This window comes from Apteryx rowi, unplaced genomic scaffold (genome assembly GCF_003343035.1).
Source record: "Apteryx rowi isolate R43461 unplaced genomic scaffold, aptRow1 scaffold_286, whole genome shotgun sequence".
NCBI classification, from domain to species: domain Eukaryota; kingdom Metazoa; phylum Chordata; class Aves; order Apterygiformes; family Apterygidae; genus Apteryx; species Apteryx rowi.
In genome coordinates this window covers 1132451-1150034 of record NW_020449263.1, presented here as the reverse complement: position 1 = coordinate 1150034, position 17584 = coordinate 1132451, and the positions used below count along the sequence as shown (strand labels likewise).

General features: G+C 37.8%; 1 protein-coding gene across 2 annotated transcripts; it reads left to right on the top strand.

The window, feature by feature from the left end:
* The first annotated feature begins 52 nt into the window (after positions 1 to 52).
* Positions 53 to 15705, top strand: SLC40A1 (solute carrier family 40 member 1). 2 transcript variants are annotated; one of them, XM_026069070.1, is made up of 7 exons: positions 53 to 115; positions 4469 to 4628; positions 5484 to 5599; positions 5928 to 6054; positions 9316 to 9558; positions 10710 to 11372; positions 12442 to 15705. In XM_026069070.1, the coding sequence occupies exons 2-7, from the start codon at positions 4478 to 4480 to the stop codon at positions 12759 to 12761; spliced, it is 1620 nt and encodes a 539-aa protein (XP_025924855.1). In that variant the 5' UTR covers positions 53 to 115; positions 4469 to 4477; the 3' UTR covers positions 12762 to 15705. The 2 variants fall into 2 exon arrangements, with proteins under 2 accessions (XP_025924855.1, XP_025924854.1); XM_026069069.1 differs by lacking the exon at positions 53 to 115 and adding an exon at positions 253 to 278.
* Positions 15706 to 17584: the final 1879 nt, after the last annotated feature.

Genomic DNA, 17584 nt, shown 5'->3' with positions numbered 1-17584 from the left:
AGGCGCGCTCGGGTCGTCCTTAGCCCTTGTTTCTGATTCTCGTTTAGGCTCTTTGGTTGGTTATTTTACGTCCGCAAAGTTTCTGCTCTACCTTGGACATGCGCTGTCCACTTGGGTGAGTAAAGCGCCGGCCGCACGGCTGCAGGGTTCCTCCCTCGTGCTCGGGTTTACCTGCGCGTTGTTAGTCCTCTGCAAACAGTCGTTGCAAAACAGAAACCGTGGAGACTGGCTTCTTATTGCGAAGACTTTTAATGGCAAGGTGTTGCAATCTTCGCATGGTATGTTGCAGTATATTCAGTTTTGACTGAAAACAGAAGTGCAGTACTCATAATTTCCCAAGGGCTTGATTCTGCTGTCTTCAGTTCCTTCAGTAACTGCACAGAACCACTGAGACCTGTCACAGGGTGAGGCGAGGGAAAGAGCATGGCCCGAATCAAGTGTCGTGGGAAAGACGTGCATTGCATTGCAACATTGATCTGGAAGGGCGTATGTGCTACCTTACAAATAGGAGACTGTATTTGCAATGGACCGCTTCCTGCCACTCATTCTCAAACCTGTTGAGAGCGTCTCAGAGGTGTCTCTCCTCTGGCAAAATGCATGCCTTCTGACACGCTGGCTTACTAAAGTAGCTCACTATAGCTGCTTTCATTCACTTGGGAGCATCATTCAGAACCTTACAAAAATGAACAAAAAGAAGAATTTGGTTCTGCTCATCATAGTAAAGTGAAGAACAGGCCAATATTTAGCCAAGGGATATATAATCATGTAATATAGTCTTGATTTACTACGAATGGCTAGGCTCAAAAAAAGGTGAAAAGTTTCTTTCCTGATATTCCCTGTTTTGTCTTTATTTAGTCCTGGGTTTGGACTGATTTAATGTGTGCTTTGTATAACACTGAGCATACTGCTGATATACAATTACAACATTGCATGCCTAGCTGCAATGCCTTGCTTTCACTAATCCAAAAGGTCATATTGATGTTTCTGTTAATGGAAGACGGAAGGCTTAGAGGGGCATCAAACACTTGTTTAAACAAGTGCAATATTTTTAGCAATTATTAATTTTATTCAAGGAGTCGGGTGATGTTTGTTTGGTTTGCTGTTCTTTAGAGTCCAGGGTTGTTACCTGCAACCATTTGTTCTGTCAATAAAAGGGGCAAACTGCTTACCTGGCTGTCCTGCCAACCCTGCTCCCTGCTGTCAGGTGTTACAAAAATCCGCAATGGGATTACTCAAATGCCTGAGCAAGGGTGACAAAGTAGTCTGAAAACTGTAGCACATACCATGATGAGCAGACTGCAAGATGTCTGTTCAGCTGTTTAGCAGTATCAGTAGTACACTCCTAGCTCCTGTGTATTTTTCTATTGTGCTGAAAATCTGACTCAAACTCCTGAAGTAAGAGCAGTATTGCCTATTTTGACAGAACTGGGTGAGGACTGCACCTTTTTCATCTCTTAAGCTTTGATGTTCTTGTAGTCTGAATGTGTGTCCTAACAGGAATAGCTTTCTGCAGACAACAAACAAGCACCTTCATCTTCAAAACTGAAATTACTATAGCATTGTTCTAAAATGTGTATGTCCAAAACATAAAACCTAATAGAAATGTATCTTTGCTGTGGGTGAGAGAACTTGATTAACTTCCATGTTGCCAAGCCATTCTCAAATACAGAGAGAAGTTATAAATGATTAAGTGTTTCTCATCTCTACAAATGCTCAAATTTGAACAAAGTCTAGGCTGTGTCGTAGACTCTCGTTCAGTGAAAGTGCTTGTGTGTGCTTGGCCTCAGTGATCTGTAACAAAAGGGATGAATTGCTCTGCTGAACCGGAACCTCAGACTTTATGCTGTTGCTATAACTTAATCCTAGCTATCACTCAACAACAGGGATGGAGCAGAATGAAACTGTTCACCTAGTTGTTGCCTGGCCTAATACTTACTAATATAAGTATTGCAGCTTCCCAGCTTTATCTGTGTCACTCAAGACTCCCAGGAGGCCTTTCATCAAGTAGCAGCCTGGCTACTGCTTGACTTGTTGGCTTCAGTTCTGAGCTGTGATTATATACACTTAATCTGAGAGGCTGTAAGGATAGTTATAGTAACTGAGAAGCTAAGAACTGTCTTTAAAAGGATGGTTAGGCTAAACAGCTATAATTATTCATTAAAAGAATTTTAAATATCCCTATTTTGAGTCACTTAAAGTAGGATCAAGTATATATAATCAAGGCTTTGCCCGTTTGAGGGCTGTATTTACTATTGATATCTCAGTAAACTTTAGTTTGAAATTTCATATCAGCTTCATATCCTCTATAATCTAATGTTGTTTTTCTGTGACACTAACTTATCTTTACTTGCTCTCTATGGCTTTTAATTTCTGAAACTCGTGCTTCCAGGTTGGAACGGCTTTGGTTATTCCAAAAGTTAGCTGTGTGGATTGGCCTGATCAAAGTACTCTGGGTAAATAGGTTGGATGAGGTTAAACAGAGCTCATGGGTTCCTTAAATGAATCCTGTAGTGAAATTGTAATCTCACTGAGGTCAAGGGAATCTTCCTGTAAATTTCAAGTGAGATTGGATTTGACACTCTGACAATGATGACTGTCACTGACTTTCACATGCTTAACTTAGCATTCCTCTTTCATTTTTATCAGAATTCAATAACTGAAACATCTCTGCCTAAGGAAAAAACCTGCTATGACATTTTACTAGTGAGAGATAGAATTTAGAACATTACTTTCAAACTTAATAAAAGGTTGCCCAGGCTAATCAAAACTTACACTTAATCCACCTGCATACATTGTAAATTAAATTTGGTAAAGAGGTACCTCAAGTCACATTAAGCTTAAGTGAATGCTAGACTTGAGGAAATTTTCTCTGTTCTTTCATGGCTAGAATGCTTTCTGTATACTTTTTCTATTAACCGTGGAATGCAAGTGGAACATATTTTAAAGAAGATATGAGGTGCTTTGGGAGAGTGATAAGTTAGATTTGCCCTTTCATATATAATCAAGTCAATCATACTCGTGTTTGCATTCTTTCATTGGTTTTAGTTAAAATCATACAAAATAATGAGATGCTTCTCTGAACTAGAAAAAGTGAAATTTTATTCCTAATTGGGGCACAACTATTTCTATGCCCATGGTTAGGAAGACCAATGTGAATATTTACTTTGCAATGTTCAAAAAAACTCCTTTAGAAAACTTCAATACATGTTAAAAGCCAAATTCTTTAAGTGTGTATACTATTGCTACATTAAAGATTTTCATCAAATTTTGTCTGCAGTTGCTTTAACTGTTAAAATAGCATGATTTTTATGCATCTTTTGATTGCTATTTTATTCAATATGTTAGATTTGGCAGTCTTGGCTCTTTTAAAAGTGCTTTTATGTTGACTGCTCCAGCCCTTCAAATACTACGTGTTTCAAAGGTCCTTAAATATTTGTAGTCCTTAAATATTTGTAGTTGCTGTATCATGCAGCAATTACTTAAGGTGACAGAAGAGAACAGTTTCACATTTGGTTTGTAGAAGACTGACATTGGGGACCCTTATTAAACATACTCTCTGCCCTAGAACAGTATGAATGTGTTCTCTTTATCTGCTTTGTTATTGATTAAATAAAACCTTTTCTGTAGTGCACTTCTTGCAACATGTTTAAAAAGTCAGTGAGATAATGACTCCAATCATGTGACAATATGAACTGACATATTCATTAGCAAATCATAGAGCTCTCTGGTAACAAAGAAATGTTTTGAACAGTATGAAAGTTATTTCAGTTAGACATCTTTACTTTTTTGACTGCTGTAGCTAGTATCAGAATATGGAAAAACTGTACAGTCTAAGGAACAGTACTGCAATAGGCTAAGTATAAACTAGCTCTGATATTCTGCCTCTTAGTAATACAACAATGTTTATCGTGGCTAAAAAGAGTTAAGTCCGTTGACTTCAAAAACTTAACCTAAAAAGACTTAGAACAACACCTTCCTTGATTTACCTGTATCTGTCCTTGATTGTATTACTGAGTTGTTCTGACTTTTGTATTTTAAAACTGCTTTAAGCTTTGCTCATCTAAGGACAAACCACTGTCTTAAAGTTTTTAAATAGCATTGATAATCAAAATCTTGTGGTAATGCTTAGTGATCTGTGCTGGAGAATCTGAAGTCGTCTTTGGATCTTGTTGGAAGTGGCTGGCAACAGACTTTGTCCCATATTATTATAAAAGAGAAAATATTTTTAATTTGTGATGTAATGTTATAAACTGTAACATAGCAGTTGATTGGAACAGGTGATTATAGTGATGCTTAAATAAACTCAAGGGCAGGATATAGCTTATGGTTTTAAAAAAAAAAACTGCAACAAACCTGATACTTTGTTAATTTGTATGTTTTTCATGGCATTAGTAAGATAGGAGAGCCAACCAGCATACTTGTGAAGTGCAAATAGTAATGCTATGTATGTACTCTGTTATTTTTAAAGGGAGATCGTATGTGGCATTTTGCTGTGTCTGTGTTCCTGGTTGAACTTTATGGAAACAGCTTACTCCTGACTGCAGTCTATGGATTGGTTGTGGCAGGATCAGTTCTTCTCCTGGGAGCCCTTATTGGAGACTGGGTGGACAAAAACTCCAGGCTCAAAGGTTAGCATGTCTAGAGCAGGCTATTTACTTAAGGATGGATCAAATTAATGTCAAAAGACAAAGCTATTAGAGTTAATGCCTCAAGTCAAATAAGAGAACTGGGCTTGCTCAGTCTTTTGAAAGAATGATATTATTTCAGAATGATGGTAATTATGCAAGGACAGTACCAAAGATGGGGGGGGGAACAATTTTACATCATATGTTCATTACACAGGCTAAACCCATATAATAAGTAGACACACAAATGCATGAGATAAAAAGCACATAGCTTTAAGAACTACAGACTCAGTTCTTTACAAGCTAATACTACAAATCTTATTGTCATTTGCTATCTTCTGTCTTGCTACAGTTATTTTCTGCTGGAGATGTACAAACACACACAGCAGTCACATTATACCTATTTTTAATATATATGCTCTAGTCTGTTGTAAAAATGACATGGCATCAAGTTCTTCATATACTTTCTCTTTCCAAGAGTTTACACAATAGCATCACTCAATGGTACATTGAAAACAAATTTCAGAGACTCAAGCCAAGTCTTGTTTTTATCATTTTAAAAGTAATAATTTAAACAGATACAGTTTGCTTTGACTGAGAAAAGGCCTACTTGGGCATAAAACTGTTAAAAGCTACAAAGTCACATTAGACATTAATTTGACTCTGAGACAATGGATGATTCAAAATCAAGTATAAAATGACACCTCAAATGTTTTTGGGGGGGGATAGGGGGAAAGAAACGTCTAGGAAGCTAAAAATATTTACAGAATGTGTGTGTTCTTTAACTACACTTTCCTTAAGCTTATAGTTTGCTCATTCTTGCATTTATCATTTACTCTTCTCTTTGATTTAACACAGTGGCCCAGACATCCTTGGTTGTACAGAATGTGTCTGTCATCCTGTGTGGTGTTATCCTGATGATTGTCTTCTTGTTTAAGACACAGCTCTTGACCTTATACCATGGATGGCTTCTTGTGAGTGCTTAAACTTGTTAACGAGGAATTAACTTATAAGGAAACTTTCAGGAGTATGGGAGAAAGAAGATGGAATTTTTATTCTCCTCTAGTCCTTTTGGACATTTCTATGAACTAAAACTGGCAAATAAAACTTTAAGCTAATTGGAAAAAGAGGGGTGATTGCTTTCCGTCAGGAACGGTAAGGTAGACTTCTTGTCATGTCTGAAGAGTAATACTTAAATGAATGAGTTCAAATGTAAATCTGTAGTTTCTGGTTGTACAAGGTAGCAGTGGAGGTCTCCCATCACTTTTCTCACTCCATAATTTTTTCCCCCCATTTTTCTAGACTATGTGCTATATCCTGGTTATCACGATAGCAAATATTGCCAATTTGGCCAGCACTGCCACAGCGATCACAATTCAGAGGGACTGGATTGTGGTGGTTGCAGGGGAAGACAGAAGCAAACTGGCAGGTGAAATATGTTGCCTTTTTTAATACCTTAAAGTGTCTTACTTTTCAAGCTTGACTTTAGATTAGAATTTTAGAGGTTCAACACTTGAGTTCTAGTTACTGCGAGGAAAAACAGTTAAAGAGCAGCCCTTGTTTTCTCACCTTCTCTGTTCTTGACTACAGTTACTGAGATTAGAAATTAGTTGTGAATTTGATTACAATGCAGTTAGGTAACCCTAAACTTTTGTTCTTCATTTAATCCTACTGCAGCTTTGTTAAGAGAAACTTTGTTTTTGTCAACCAAATAAACATACATGCTCTTAAATCAAATAACCAGTGTTTAATAGAAAACAGCTATTTAACTTTCAGGCACTTAGAGCCAAGTGTTGCAATACTTTATTTTTAGGCTCCTGGGATGCAACAAAACTGTTGCCTAACTAGGCTCCTTATATAGAGATCAAAGAAAGAAGATGAATGAAGTCCAGAACAGTAAAGTGCATGGATCAGGAAACTGCCAATATAAAATGCTGTGCATTTGAAGTCTTGCACTTCTCTAGCATTAGGTGCCCAACTCAGAGCTGTGAATGCTTTTCTTCACTTGGAACAGAAAACTCAAAATACTTGTACGTCATCTGATACCTTTGGTATTAGATTACAGACTTAATATTCTCTTTGGCTTATTAAATCTTTTTTTCTCCTTTTTTCCCTTTCTTGCACAGTGGCATGGCATCATTAGGAGAGTGAGTGAGTTTCCATTCAAATTCTGTAGCTTCATGGTCATGACACTACTAGGATGTAAGAGGGGTTTGGGATCCTCTACAGGCCAAGGACATGTTGAACCTGACTTCCTTTTGCTGGGAAAGTACTCGAGACTATTCACACTGAGATGTATGATCGATCTCTGGCTATGTTGCTGTTCTGATTACAACATAAAAGACAGTGCGGGAAGCAGTTGTCTTTTGTGATTAACTTGGGCAGTCTACATGGGCTCTGAATAAGCCTGTAAGGGGACTTAAACCCTCTCAGATAGAGGAACTGATACTGAAGTACAAACAAGGCACAGAGGAGCTTCACATTGCCAGGACATACGTAGCTCACTGAGGAAACTCTGGGTCTAAGTTTTACGTCCAAGGCACTTGTGGAGTTTAGGTGCCTCTAGGCTTAGGCAGCATTTCAGTTCCATGAACTAATTTTGTATGAAGCTGCCTAAGTTGTCCATAAAGTTCAATTCGCATGCCTAAGTCCTTTTAGGGATTAGACCTGCATATCACTGTCTTATTCTTGAGGTTTATCTCCAGTGAATGAGTCCTACTTCCTCTCACTCAAGAGAGGCTAACCCTTAATTAAACGCAGAAGAAAGTGTCTCAGATTTTCATTTCCCTGTGTACAAACTTTCCCCAGTAGTCTTTTATTTTTGACCTTGCAATGCCTTTGTAGGCCATGCCTTTTCTAGAGCAGCAGTAGCAATGCCTTTCTAGGCTATGCCTTTTGTAGAGCAGCAGTACAGGTCAACTTCCTTTACACATATGAATCACAGGTGGAAAAATAGTTCTATTGTAGAAGCCTTGAAGTTCTAATGGCTCTCATTAACCTTTCTTCTTGTGTTAGATCTTATTCAGCAAATTGTCCCCCAACCCCTGTACTTCTACACATGAGATAAGGTACAGACCACACCTGCAGAGAACTGCATYGCAGGCAGTCATGTCTCTGCTGCAATTTCAGACAGAATTACGTGACCATTCTGTACTGAAAACCAGGCAAGAGGTTCCTGCAGACTGAGGCAACTTTATGTAAAAAAGCAAAACAAAACCCTTAGTTCAGCAAATCTGAAAGTCTCCCAGGCAGGTATAGGGTTATGTGTTTAATCTTGATGTTATTTGGGCACTTCTAAGATACCTTAACTTTAATAATAATAATAAAATAAAATGAAAGCCAGCATTGACTTTGCAGCAAATACTGGTTTCTATCTCTGTATTGTTACGTTTCCTCAAAGGGTCTTAACTAGCTTGGTGGACTAAGCAGATAAAAGTTGCCTTGGCTTCCCCTTCTTAATTACTAATTAGTCTTTCCATTCATTCTGATTACTGTGTAGCTCTTGAGTTTGGAAATGTTAGCCTTGCCTGAATAACTCAATGAACCTTAGTTCTGGGAATTTCTAAAGCAAAATGTTAAGCAGTCAAACTTACTCATCTTAGTTATCAGTGAAATGGTTAGTAGTTGAATTAAATTTGACTTCTAAATAACCTAAACACTTCTTTGAATGACAGGGAGCAATTAGATTCTCTACAGATTCAGGAAGAGCAGATTCACATTGGCTTACAATTTCACTCATCCTTTAAAAGCTCTATTTTTATAATAGGACTACAAAATGAATATGAGAGAGAATTCTAAGCAGTGTGAGGCCCTGATGTACAAAAGCTTTGAGCATCCAACAACTTTTAATGACAGAAGAATGGCAAAATTAATTGGAAACCTACAGCAGCCTAGAGGGTGAAATGACTCTGAAGCTGATCAGATTGGGGAATGGAAAATTTCCACTGCTGGCAAAGGGAAGACACATCCATACTAGGAAGGGGCTCCTTGCTTTGACCATAAACATGCAAGTGTGGAACAGAAGGGAGCAAGGACTTTGCTCAGGGAGTTCTGAGAATGGCTGATGGCACTTATAGGCAGTGTGACTCAATAAGGAAACTTAAATCCATTTCAAAGGTCTGCCGCTATCGGTGAGAGTATTGTGTGGTCACCAGTTATTAGAATTGAATGGAAGAGATTAAGAAATACATGGTCCAGTATTGGAGAGATAGCAGTTGCTAAAATTATCTTTACAGGAATGTGTTCCACCATGCAAGATTCCCATTAGTGTCTAGAGTTCTGCATGCTGGGTTTGAGTGTTACAGAGAGGCTTAGGAGTCCATGAAGTCACTTGGGTGCAAGAGTAGTGTGTGATTGCAGATTAATAGTTTCACTTACTGAGTTTACAGTGGAAGTATATTTCTRCATGCTCAACCTGGAAGCCTTCATTCAGGCAAGACTTGAGAGGAGTGGGAATTTAGCTTACAAACACCTGGATTGGTCCCAATAAACTTAGGCTTTGGAGCACATAAAAGTSCCTCTAGTTAGCAGTCAGAGTAACTCCTGCTTGAAGTGAAATCACTTGTCAGGAGTCTTTCCCTGACTTTATATGTTCTGGAGCTTGATGTGTGCATATGTGCAGTTCTAATTATGTTAATGAATATTTCCCAGTGTTAGCAAGCACTTCATATTATCAAATCATCTGTGACAGATATGAATGCCACAATACGAAGGATCGACCAGTTGACCAATATCTTGGCCCCAATGGCAGTTGGGCAGATAATGACGTTTGGCTCCCCCATGATTGGCTGTGGATTCATTTCGGGTTGGAACCTGATATCTATGTGTGTGGAATATCTGCTGCTCTGGAAGGTTTATCAGAAAACCCCTACTCTGGCTCTCAAATCTGCAAAAGTTGAAGAATCGGAACTGAAACAGCTGAATGTAAAGAAAGGTATTGAAAGTACTGAAGTAGCTGTTCAAAATCACAGTATATTCATTGCACCAGTCAAAGCAAAATTTAATTGTTCACTTATCTATCTTGTATAGAGGCTGTTTTGAGGCTATAGCTTTTTACTTGCAGCTTGAGGCTTTCTGGTTTTGACCGTAGACACCAGAGACTATATAAGTAATAATACTTCTTGCTCCAGCCATTAGAGGTTTCCTATAAAATACAGCCAAAGAATGAATCCTCTCCTCTTGACTGATCCCTTAGCGTAAGTCTGCCCTGTTGCTTAGAGCTGACTGATCTTGATGACTGCCCATCTGTCTATATATCTAATGTGCTGACAAACCCTCTGATATGTAGTGTCTACAAGCAAAACAATTTGTGTAGGACTCTTCTTTCTTCCTAGCTGGTCTCTACTTACATGCAGTACTTCACATGCAGGCTTTCAGGAAGTTGTGGAATAGGTGGTAGTGTTTCTAGTCTAGCTAGAGTAGAGTAGGTAGAGTTTCTAATTTTTTTATAGTTTCTATCCACACTACTAACCCAAGTACCACCCTGGTATTTGGATTTTGTTTGTGAACAGTGGAAGTGTGGTGCCTTTCTCCTATATTAAAGGAGTGAAAGTGGAATTATAAAAAAGCATGGTCTTAACTTTCCAAACTTGATTTTAGATTTTTTTTTTTTGCTTTGGTAGGCTTCAGCAAGCTTCTCTGCTATGACATGAGATTACTGCCAGATGATTAAATATTCCCTACTTCCTGTGSTTAGTGCATTCAAACATAAAAAGCTCTTTTAAAATGCAAAGTAACATTAGTTAACTAATATTCATTAATAAATAATTTCTTTATGGAAGATTGTTTAGCGCATTCAGTCACAAGAAGTCTGTCAAGAAGAAAGCATAGCCTGTTCCTTTCCCACCACAGTTTAACAAACTAAACTGCAGTTTAAACTGATATGGACAGACTTTACTTGATCTTACTGTATAGAAGGGGATTAATGGCACTTAAACATTCAACTAATCAGGGGAAAGTTGATTGCAGAATTTAACTGATACACTTCTGCAGCAGTGAACTACTAACAGCAAACAATTGTCTTGCAATTTACACTCTGCCCTTTCTTGGCAGGAGAGTATCTAACAGTTACATTTCTGTTTGCAGAGAGTGACACGAAACYTGCTGAAGGAGTGCAGTTAATTGTTGAGAAAGATGTAACTGGCTCTGAGCCCCAACAGGAGAAGGAAGTCAGCTGCGCTGCCCGGATTGCTGAACCTTTCATCACGTTTCGTGATGGATGGGTTGCATACTACAACCAGCCAGTGTTTCTTGCAGGCATGGGTCTTGCATTTCTCTATATGACCGTTCTGGGCTTTGATTGTATTACTACAGGCTACGCATACACTCAGGGTTTGAGTGGCTCTGTGCTAAGTCTTTTGATGGGTGCCTCAGCAGTCACTGGCATCATGGGAACAGTAGCTTTCACCTGGCTTCGTCGCAAATGTGGCTTGGTTCGCACAGGCCTTATTTCTGGAGTAGCCCAGTTTGCTTGTCTGATCTTATGTGCCATCTCTGTATTCATGCCTGGAAGTCCTCTGGATTTGACTGTTTCCCCATTTGCTGACATTGGTGCCAGGCTGTTTGAAAGTGAACCATTGCCTACTATTGCATCTCCAGCAGATGAGTCTGAAATGGCTTTTGCAACTGGAATGCCTAACTTGTTAAACGGGTCTGCTCCTGCTAACAGTGATCCAGAGATGAGTCCTGAGCCTGTGCCTTTAATCTCTGTTAGTCTCCTGTTTGCAGGAGTCATTGCTGCTAGAGTTGGTAAGTAGTATGTGGCTATTAAAATCTGACTTATTGACTGTGCTTAATTTTAGAAATTACAGAGCTTGTCAGCTAAATACAAATTTGAATTTAGAATTGTTGGCTACATTTGAAGTGTTGCATCATGTTTCTAAGACTAATTCATTACACTTAATGGGCAAATGAAATGATCTTACAAAAGTACTGCTAATACAGAGATTGCAGTTCTAATTTCTTGAATATCATACTGCTCGAATCATGAAAACAGTTATCACATTTGGAGATAAATGCAACTTCATTTTTTTGGGAATGCTCATCTCTAAATAATTTTCCTTTCTTCCCACCCAAATAAAAACATTCATTAATGGGAAACAAAATGAAATATCTGTGCTACTATAAATTTCAAATTTAGCAGTTTAATCCATTCATTAAATTGTCTAATAATCTTTAAACTTGTGAGCAGTAAGGAAGTTCAGAAGTAGATGCTTTGATTTGGATGACAGCTTAATGTTTTGAGGAATTTCCAGACAGTCTAATACTAGTATATCTCCACCAAAGAAAACAGTTGAATGTGTAATGAAGTCTAATTCTCATAACCTGTAGAACCTTTGCTGTCTAACAAATTTCTGAAGCTTTAGCTGAATTTTGGAGGAAGAAAATACTTGGTTCCTATGCATTAAGTTTGCTAGTTAAGAGTTTAAAACGTACATGACTTCTTTTTCTGCAAACATGTTCTTATGCAAAGTTTAACAATAGTAACTAGCATGAATACACTTTAAGGTGTAAAGCATCTATTTAAATAAGGAACAGGTAGTTAAGCAAAACACTGTTAACTTGATAGATGTGTTGAGGCAAGACATGACAGGTGAGTTAAAATGTCAAGCAGTATGTATTAATTAAGGAAATAGTAAAGGGAAAACAAATTGCTCTTGACTGTGCCAGTGTGAAATCAGTTCTGGTCTGACAAGCGGTTAGTTTGTCCCTCATATTTTAGGCAAATCTGAGTGTTCACAGAAATAAGTTTGATTGTGTCAATAATGGGAGTTGAGAAGTCCAGTTGTATGGATAACTATTTCTTTTCTCTCCATAGGCCTTTGGTCCTTTGATTTGACTGTCACACAGTTGCTCCAAGAAAACGTGATGGAATCTGAAAGAGGCATCATAAATGGTGTCCAAAACTCCATGAATTATCTTCTTGATCTGCTGCACTTCATCATGGTCATCTTGGCCCCTAACCCTGAAGCTTTTGGCTTATTGGTGCTTATTTCTGTGTCTTTTGTTGCAATGGGTCACATAATGTACTTCAGATTTGCCCAAAAAAGCTTGGGAACACAACTTTTTGCTTGTTGCACTCCTGATCCCAAAGCAATCTCTGACAGTTCACCACCTGGTAATACATCTATAGTCTGAAGGGATTTGCTACACATATATCATGGTTAGATGTGTAGAAATGGTCACAAAAGGCAGTCTAAGGTGTTTCTCTAGAGTTGAATGCATAACTTGACTATTTAAGGAAGCCTTCCCAAAAGAAACAGAAATCGTCTCACAGTGAACCTACACATTTTATTTTGGGCTAGGGACAACCTAGTTGAATCTTAACAGCTAGTATTTGAAAGGATCCCCAGAAATTACACATGAAGTATTTGATCAAAAAAATAACTTTGAATGTCTGTCCAACTCCTACATCCTGATATTGTTTGTCAGTTATACATACTCACTTTGTCCATATTTGTTCGTTGAGCAAAATAAGGTTTTTGTTTAGTTCTTCTAGAAAAGCTTGATTTACCATGTTTTGCTCTTTGATTTTCTCTGTTTTTCCCCTTCTGTAAGCATGTTCTGTTCCACCTATTGCTCCTCTCTCTTCCCAAATTGGATAAAACCTCCTTCTTGGAGGTCTGAAGGGGACTTTAAGTTCTGGTGTTTTCCCAAAATACATCTATTCTAGTTTAACTTTGCAGAAACACCTGTGCAGCTTTTTATGTTTCTTTACAAATTAGATTAGCGCTAGGTGCAAAATATTGTATTACGCTTTTGCACTTCATAAAGTAAAGCATAACCTCATTTTAGCAGAAGCTATTGATGTAATGTAATGTTATAAAGCATAGCTTTTTTTTTTAACTCAAATGCCAGATCTGCTCAGGTTTGTAGCAGAGAGTGCTAAGGTCAGGAGTACTGGTACAGAAAGATAAGCCAAGGGCTAATTTAGCCTTTGCCTCAGAGTACAAGCAGCTTTGGTTTATTTTCAAATGCCATGGCTTTAAGAAACCTTATTAAAAGCTGATGTAGTGGAAAACAATTACTAGTCCAGGCAAAACATATCCAAAAAAGTGGATTACTTACACTTACCTGTTTTACATTTATGTGAATTTTATGACTTAAAGTTTATTCTAAGATACCGTTAAAACAGTATCAGATATTGAATTGTGTGGCCCTCCAGCAACTTCAGAGAAATGGAGAATGATTTATCCCTTTGATTTCAAGAAGTTCTTGCATTATTTGACCCTGCACATGTGCTAACACAGTGCTTCTATTGTCATTAGCCATTTATGCACTTTTGTGGAAGCTACTCTAAGCACTTTGCTTTTCAGTGGAGTTGAATCTTGCAGTATTCCAAGTTTTCCTATGGTGTGACAACATGATTTTTAAAGTTAAATCTTTGTAAAATGTTTGTTTGCAAAATTAGAAGAATGAAAAATAAGAAAGGTATTTTTTACATGTTGCTGACATTTTTTTAAGTTTTTTTTATTTTAGGTACTTTCTTTAATAACCTTCTATTTTGCCAGACTTCAACCCTGGAATGTATCAACTCCATGGACATTAAAGGCGTTACACCAGGGCTGAATCTAGGCCAGTTATCTAAAAAAAATGATGAGTATATTATATATCAGTCTAAACAGATTGTAAAAAAAAAAGCTGTAGTAGCTTCTATCTCAGATATAATATTTTGTGAAAGGACTGAAAGTGAATGAATGGGAATCCAATGTACAACCCAGTTGTAGCCCTCAGTATTCAATAACTGGATGTAATAACAATTTTTCTCCTCTAATAGACCAAAAGTAATCATTACTGCAAGGCTCTCAGGGATGTTTTCATTAGATTTGTAAGTGTTTATACTTTTTCCAAGCTTCTGAGTTTTTTTTATTATAATAGTGAAATATGTAGAGTAGAGTATTTCTCAAATTTGACTCAATCCTGAGTATAACTTCTGAAGGAAAAGGGAATTTTGCTATCAGCAAAATTTAAGTCAAAAGAGAAATTAGAACAAGCTTGTCTAGGTTGCAGAATGAAGATGCCCAAAGGATAGCCTCTACAGTACATGACAGTGAGTAGGATTGAACCAGTAAGGAATTTTGAAGTACACTAGTAAATAAAATCTCTGATTTGCCAAATATGTTGTTTCCATACATCTATTAGCTAAATTGGGACCAGATTTTAATATTGCTGAAAATAAAGGTAGCCTTAATTATCAGTAAGTGCCTCTATACTGCACTTTCAGGAAGACCTGAATGCCACCATATATTATGCTATTCACTGTCCATCAGAGAAACAAAGCTGAAAAACCATTTCATGTGGGCTTTCTGTAGCCTACAGAAACACACTGTGCCTGAAGCCTAATCCTGTAGCATTAGGCGCCAGGCATCCCCGAGAGGCACGTTCTCCTGCTGCCTGTTGAGCCCCAAGCCCCATATTGGCAAGTAGATCTGGGATCATACCATGTTTTCATCTGTTCCCAAAGTGAGTTTTTTTTTCTGAAGGGCAATGTAGTCTTATTCATGTCAGTAGAGTAGCTCTTTGTTTCACAAACAATCCCAGTGCATATTGGCATTTGGATCTCAAGCCAAAAAAGTAGTATCAGGAGGGGGCTGGTCCTTCATATTTTGCACACTTAMTGTCACTAGGAGTTTGTGTATGCAAAGAATACATGACTGGATGTCAAGACAATCCTAAAAGATTGAAAGTAGCAAGACGGACTAGCTTTAACAGGAATAAGGAGGTCTGTATTGGAAACTGGGTATATTTTTGGACCTAGTCAGAAGATGTCAAAAACTGTGCTGTTTGAGCACACACCCATGTGTGTATACACCTTTAACATAAACACAGACACCTGTAATGGTTAGTGCTTTGAAGCAATGTGGAGCCTGAAGTTTTACTTAGCAAAAGTCCTGCTAAGTAAGCATTTTTGGCCTACAATTTATTTATTTTTTTGGATGAAAACTGCCCTTAAAATGTGCACACTAAAAATCAATCTTGCCAAAATAGCATATTTTGTTATACAACTTTATGCTGGACATAGTATTGATTGATATATTAATCTTGTTAATAAAGCTTTTGAATAAATTTGCTTAAAGATTTATTTGTCTTGTATTATTTGGTGTGTGTGCACGTGCATTGTGGTATGCTGCATATAATATGGATCCCAAGGATGAAGGTTTTTGATAATAAAGGGATGGAAACAGCCAGGAAGCACAGACAAATGGAGTTGAGGGGGAAGGGAATGGACTGCAAATGCAGTGGGAAGTTTTGCATGACTCTAGCTCTGTCTCTAGTGAACTGAGTGAGATTTGTAGTAATTATTGCACAGAATTTCATCTGTGGGAACTTCAGACACAATAGCTGAAGTTCAAGCTACAATCTTACAACAGCAGCACAGGACAACATTCAGAATACAGCAGTTTTGACTACTGGCCTCTGTGCAAGAGGAAGCAGATGATGTTATGTTCTTACACTTCTTTCCTTCTTGAAATATTGAAATTGGGATGATGCCCTTCTGTAGCACAGCCTGCAGGCTAGAGCACTATACAACAGCCAGGCATAAAAGAGTGATTGCAGATAAATGCAGTATTCTTAATATTTTGGTTTTAATTTGGGGGGAAAAAAGAGCATTTTATACAGACTGCATCTTGTTACAGAAAATGCGTGTGTGCTTGATTAATCAATCCTCAAATGTAAGACCAGCCAGAAAGGTTACTGTGCTCAGTAGCACAGTAGGATTTCCTGAACTGAATCCTCTTTGAGCTAGAGTTTGTCTTAGAAAAATGTGTTCATGAGTTCTCTCATGAAAAAAAGGATARAGTGAACTTAATCCCTTCAACTTAAGCTATTTTCTGTCTCTCTCATGAGAAAAGTCTATCACTTAAAAATTCCAGAAGAGTAAATAGGCTCATATCAAGCAATTTTAAAGTCTTTAGTTACTCTTGCCTTTGCCTCTACAAAGTATATGGTGTATATATCCCCAGTTAGCAGTTAACTCATTTCCTTATTAAATTGGCTGTGTGTTCCTTCCACATCACTGTCAAAGTCCACATCATTTCATACCATAATTGTATTCTTTTCCCACTGAACAGTCTTTCTTTCTGAGCCTTCAACACAACAAGTGTTGCAGAGCATAGTTTTAAACTCTTAATCTACAAATGATGACAATTTGCATATAAAACTTCGTAAAGAAACCAAACATTCTGTAATAGAAGTGAGCAGGCAATTCCAGTGCTTCATTTCAAAGAATTTCTAGTGCTTTTTAGTAATAAAAACTGGCAGATGCTATTGAGTCAATCCCAAGTCATAGACTCTTCACAACTTTCAAACAATACTTCAGGATTACAAGCAAACCCCAAATAATTCAGTGCAAAGAAGATTATGTTTCTGCTAAAGAAGAGTGCAACTAACAGATCCAGCTTTTCTAAAACACAGCTGTAGAGAGATGATATGGCTTCCTTATGTATCTCAAACTGACCTATTTCAGGTCCTCCAGGAAAATGCCATGCTGTACTCTGCATTACTATCTTTCTCTAGTACCTCTTACCCTCTGTACTCACTTTTTTCCCCCCCTCCCCGCTTGTGATTGCTGTTATCAGCGTGTTATAATCATTGTAGGCTTAAAAGACAAGAGTATTTTGTCCCTGGGAATAAGACTATGCCTCCAGCTTCTGCTTGAAATAAGAGAGACTACATTTTGCAACTCTGAAGGGCAGAGTAAACTGGACAAGGATGTTTGCTTGAAAGCTAGCAAAGCATGTGGACAAAGTGCGAGCTGTTTGATAATGCTTTAACCAAATACTTCAGCTCATCTTCATGTAAGTCAGTATTTCTTTCTAGTTCAGCTTTTATTGAATTTGGTCACAAGAAAGCACGTAACTCTGTGCTTTCCACCCTTGTTCTACATACAGAGTGATGGAGCAATCTGTTTTCATACATGCAGAATTAGAGCTCTTCATCCTTTGTAAATGCAAGGAAAG